Source organism: Poecilia latipinna, unplaced genomic scaffold (assembly GCF_001443285.1).
Source record: "Poecilia latipinna isolate Pla-1442-1.1 unplaced genomic scaffold, P_latipinna-1.0 Scaffold26, whole genome shotgun sequence".
NCBI lineage: Eukaryota > Metazoa > Chordata > Actinopteri > Cyprinodontiformes > Poeciliidae > Poecilia > Poecilia latipinna.
Window position 1 is genome coordinate 154,541 of NW_015112642.1, and position 4,649 is coordinate 159,189.

The window sequence follows — 4,649 nt, forward strand, 5'->3', positions numbered from 1 at the left end:
ATTGATTGATTGATTACACCTTAAAAAAATACATAAGTGGTTAATTAAAAAAATTGTAAAATGTGCCATTTTTATTTGATTAATCGTCTAAATAATTAACAGATTAATCAATTGCTAAAATAACTGTTAGTTCAGTTTAAGCCTTATGTCACTTTAAAAAGTCTTAAACCTTAAAGTAGACGTTAGTGGTGATTAATTTAAAAATTTGTAAAATATGCCTTTTTTATTCAACTAATCATCAGACAACTCAACTGATTAATCAATTATTAAAATAACTTAGTTCATTTTAAGCCTTAAGTCACTTTAAAAAGCCTTAAAAAAAACGCTTAAGTGGTTAATTTAAAAAATAGTTAATGTCCCATTTTTATTTGATTAATCGATTAATCATGAGAATAATCAACATAGTAATCGATTACTAAAATAATAGTAATCGAGATGTTTGGGGATTTTTTTGGCTTGTAAAAATGATGAAACGTTAAAATGAAGGCGCCGCCTGGTTGCAGTCCTACCTGTTCTGGATAAGGGCTATGACCTGGGAGTAAGTTTTCCCGATGATGCTTTCTCCGTTCACTTTCACAAGCCGATCCCCTGGAAGGAATTAAGGGAATAATTTAGGGAACCTGCTACTAAGGGATCAGAAAAACACTCTACATGATTACTGAGCAGAGAGACCATGCAGCACAAACATACATTACCTCAGCTCAGATCTAACAGGAACAATGTGTGTTTATTTGACAGTAGGTTCAGGGTTTCTGAAGATGGCCATCTCCAACAGGAAGCGAGGCGAGGTGAGTTTGGGGGATAAACCGGATAAATGTGGGAAAACACTCCCTTCTCCCAGGAGGGCGGACAGATAAAAGCAGACAGCTCTGAAGGCTTGTCCAGACCACTTACTGTAACATTTCCTGTAAGAAGCGTGCTGACCTGGCAACCCGGCGCTCCCAACATCACCTTCACTTTAAACTTTACGCTGCTGATTCATTGTCTCAAGTATTTTTATCCTCGCTGCTTATAATTAGAACTGATTCATGTATAAATAAGATGAGAAAAAAAAGTAGGAATGCAAGAGAAAGGAACGTTAGACTTTGTTCAGCCCCCCACAGAGGAGCCATCTGTTATTTTCTACCTCCTGTTTGTTCTGCTTGGCAATTTCCAATTATGACAAATGATGCTGTGTACCTGTGCAGAGTCCAGCTCCGTGGGCGGGGCCTCCCTCCTTCACCTGCTTGACGAAAATGGTGTCCATTGGCTCCAGGCGGTTCTTCTGTCTCCCTGGCGATGATAAGAGAGAGAAAAGGCATGAAGACGATTGGTCAGAGTGAGGATGCGTGAGTAGGCCGCACCGTTTCCAACTTTCTGTTTGATTCATGGAAGAATAGGCAGAAAACTGAAGCTTTTCAATCATAAAATGGAAAAATAAACTCTAATTGACAGGATTGTAAAAATGTTTCAATTACAGCCAAAACGATTAATCATATTATTCGTGATTAATTGATTTGTGAAATAATTGTCAGCTAGTTTTTAATTTTAATCATTATCTGGAGTTTGCAGATTTTTTTTTCTTTTAAAAAGGCTATTTGCTGAAGAAACAACGTATGCAGAGCAGTAAATAAGCCAAGACTGTGGAAAATATGCCAGTGACGTGCAGTCAGGTGAGGCTGAGCCTCACCAGCTATGAACCTCACCAAACGTCACCGAAATATGCATAAATTTTGCATCTAAGATAAAAATATTTTGTTTGTAGATATGTTTAATCCAACACTCCTTAAGTGGCAGTATTAGCTTCACCTGGTTCAACACTGAAGGAATTAATGCAATGTTACTGCATTTTAAATGTTTATTTTCTTATTTTTTTAATAATGGATCAAATTATTTGTTTATTTGCATCTTTTAATGTAATGTTTTAAAGAAAGCTTTTAGTAGTTATGTGAAAAATCAGTAGAATGTACAGATTTTAAAAATAAGATTCATCGATTAACCCTCAGATTAATCAATGACGATTTCTGATGATTAATCGTCAGAATAACCGTTTACTAAAATAATCATTAATTGCAGCCTTAGTTTTAATGAAGTTATAAAAAGTTTCATATTTAAGGACATTTCGAACCAGATTTCCCAGTTTTTCAAGTTAATACTAATGAAAAAAAAAACCCGTGAGAAGTTGTATATAGTAAAATCAATCACTAGATGCCCTTCTTTGCTGTGTTTATTCACTTTGTTTTCAGACTAACTGCACAGCACTGCCTCCCTCTTGTGGGCGGCATGGTACTGCAGCAGACTAAAGTAATGTTTAGTTTGTTTGCATCTAATAAAACAACTAAACTACTTTAGAAACAACTAAAGGAAGAGCATATGGTTCCAGATTTAACTGCAGACAATATAAAATAACATAGTTGCATATCTTGCAAGGAGAATTTTAACTAAAGTATTACACAAAAACGTATAAATTCATTTTAAACTGAAAACCCCCAGACTGAAGCAGTTTCTCAGAAACAGAGCAACATTTCATGATCTACTCTTTCTGACTGCAACCCTCCATGCCGCAGTGAAGCGCATGCTGCATGCTGTACGTGCATCTTGCCTACAAACACACTCCTCCCCTCCCGTCTCTCTCCAACCTCACCGAACTCTTCAGCACGAATTGGATTCTGTAAGTTTCCACGCATGGAGCTGGATGAGCGGGATTACATGTGGAAATCTCAAGCTTTGGACATTTTTAATGCTCCAAAGTGTCTTAGTAAAAGCATAAACTGCAGCTGGCTTTAATTAAAAACACAAGCGGCGACTTCAGCTGCTCCAAAACGCAGAATTACAGTTTGATTACAAAGTTCAAAACAGTTGGAACTGTTTAAAACCTGTTCAAAGCAACACTGGTTAATAGTTACAAAAAATGAGTTTCTGAGTATGATAATAATGCATTCAAGTGCCATCTGTAAACCTTTTAATCTATAATATTCTGGTTATAAAGTACGAGTTTCAATGACAGATTATTTCCTTTACAACATGCTGTAATCTGGGATATTTCATGTCATGAATCTGTCAGCAGCCATCTTCAGTCAGAGGCCTGTACAGATTTGTTGTAAGACTGACTGCTACTGGAGCTCCTTCCTGTCCACAGCATCACCATCAACCCTTTAAAATACATGGATGAGAATATTTCAGTAATTTTTGAGGATACATGAAGTATTTATATATAAATATGTAAATAAAAATAGAAATATTTGCAGCACCACTTCAAACCATTTGCTTTTATCTATAGTTAAACCGCATGAGCTTTTATGATGCAAGTTAATATATTAATTATTCAATATTTTACAGCAGAAGAAACACGTTCCTAATTTATAAATGATTATTTTCACCTGAGTGAAACAGGAGATTCAGTTTTTATATCATTTGTTTTAACACAGCCTGAGCTTTGATTTGAGATTGTTAGACGTGAAACTGAGGCAGAAAGAGAACCGGTTTGAAGAACTAGGCCACTGCATATCATCAGAGCCAAAACTTTAATTATTTATTACACTAACATCGACTCGCTGGGCACTGATGTTTGAACAAAACATTAAAAATAAGCGTATCAAAGTAAAAGTGATGTTGAGCTGGTGTTAGAAATGCAGCAGCAAAAAAACCCATCCGTTATTTTTATTTACAGACGTTTAAATCTTTCTCCAAGTCGTCCACAGGGGGGCGCCAACAGCTTCACTGCTCCTCTTTCCTTTCATCCATCCCAACAGAACCGATCTCACCTGATTTAATTAAAAAATAAACAACGCTTCACTACTAAAATGCTGCTAGATTCATGTTTCATCTCTGATCCTGTCTGATAACTAAGGGCTCCCAAACTGGGAACAAACCATGAGACGATGAAAATCACCTCCAGAAAATAGGTTTTAAATTTGGAAACTTTAAAATGACGGACGGACGGATGGATGGATGGATCAGCAGATGGATGGATGAACGGATGGATGGATGAACAGATGGATCAGCAGAAGGATGGATGAACGGATAGATGGGTAAGCAGATGGATGGATCAGCAGATGGATGGATGAACGGATGGATGAGCAGATGGATGGATGAACGGATGGATGAGCAGATGGATGAGCAGATGGATGAACAGATGGATGAGCAGATGGATGGATGAACGGTGGATGAGCAGATGGATGGATGGATGGATGGATGGATGGATGGATGGATCAGCAGATGGATGGATGGATGGATCAGCAGATGGATGGATGGACTGATGGATGGATGGACTGATGGATGATCAGCAGATGGATGGATGAACAATTGGATGAGCAGATGGATGGATGAGCAGATGGATGGATGAACGGATGGATGGATGGACTGATGGATGATCAGCAGATGGATGGATGAGCAGATGGATGTATGAACAGTTGGATGAACAGATGGATGAGCAGATGGATGGATGAACAGTTGGATGAGCAGATGGATGAACAGATGGATGGATGAACAGATGGATGAACAGTTGGATGAGCAGATGGATAAACAGATGGATGAACAGATGGATGAACAGTTGGATGAGCAGATGGATGAACAGATGGATGGATGAACAGATGGATGAACAGTTGGATGAGCAGATGGATGAACAGATGGATGAACAGATGGATGAAAAGTTGGTTGTGCAGATGGAT

The 4,649-nt window shown here is 37.8% G+C and overlaps 1 protein-coding gene across 4 annotated transcripts in view; it reads right to left on the minus strand.

Annotated features, from left to right (window-relative positions):
* arhgap21a (Rho GTPase activating protein 21a) overlaps positions 1 to 4,649 on the minus strand; it is a 109,605-nt gene that overhangs the window by 29,188 nt on the left and 75,768 nt on the right. For all 4 annotated transcript variants that reach the window (XM_015038213.1, XM_015038206.1, XM_015038198.1 and 1 more), the window contains 2 exons: positions 1,180 to 1,272; positions 510 to 588 (listed from right to left, as the gene is read on the minus strand). In XM_015038213.1, the coding sequence (XP_014893699.1) occupies positions 510 to 588; positions 1,180 to 1,272 (172 nt within the window). The remainder of the gene's footprint in view (positions 1 to 509; positions 589 to 1,179; positions 1,273 to 4,649) is intronic.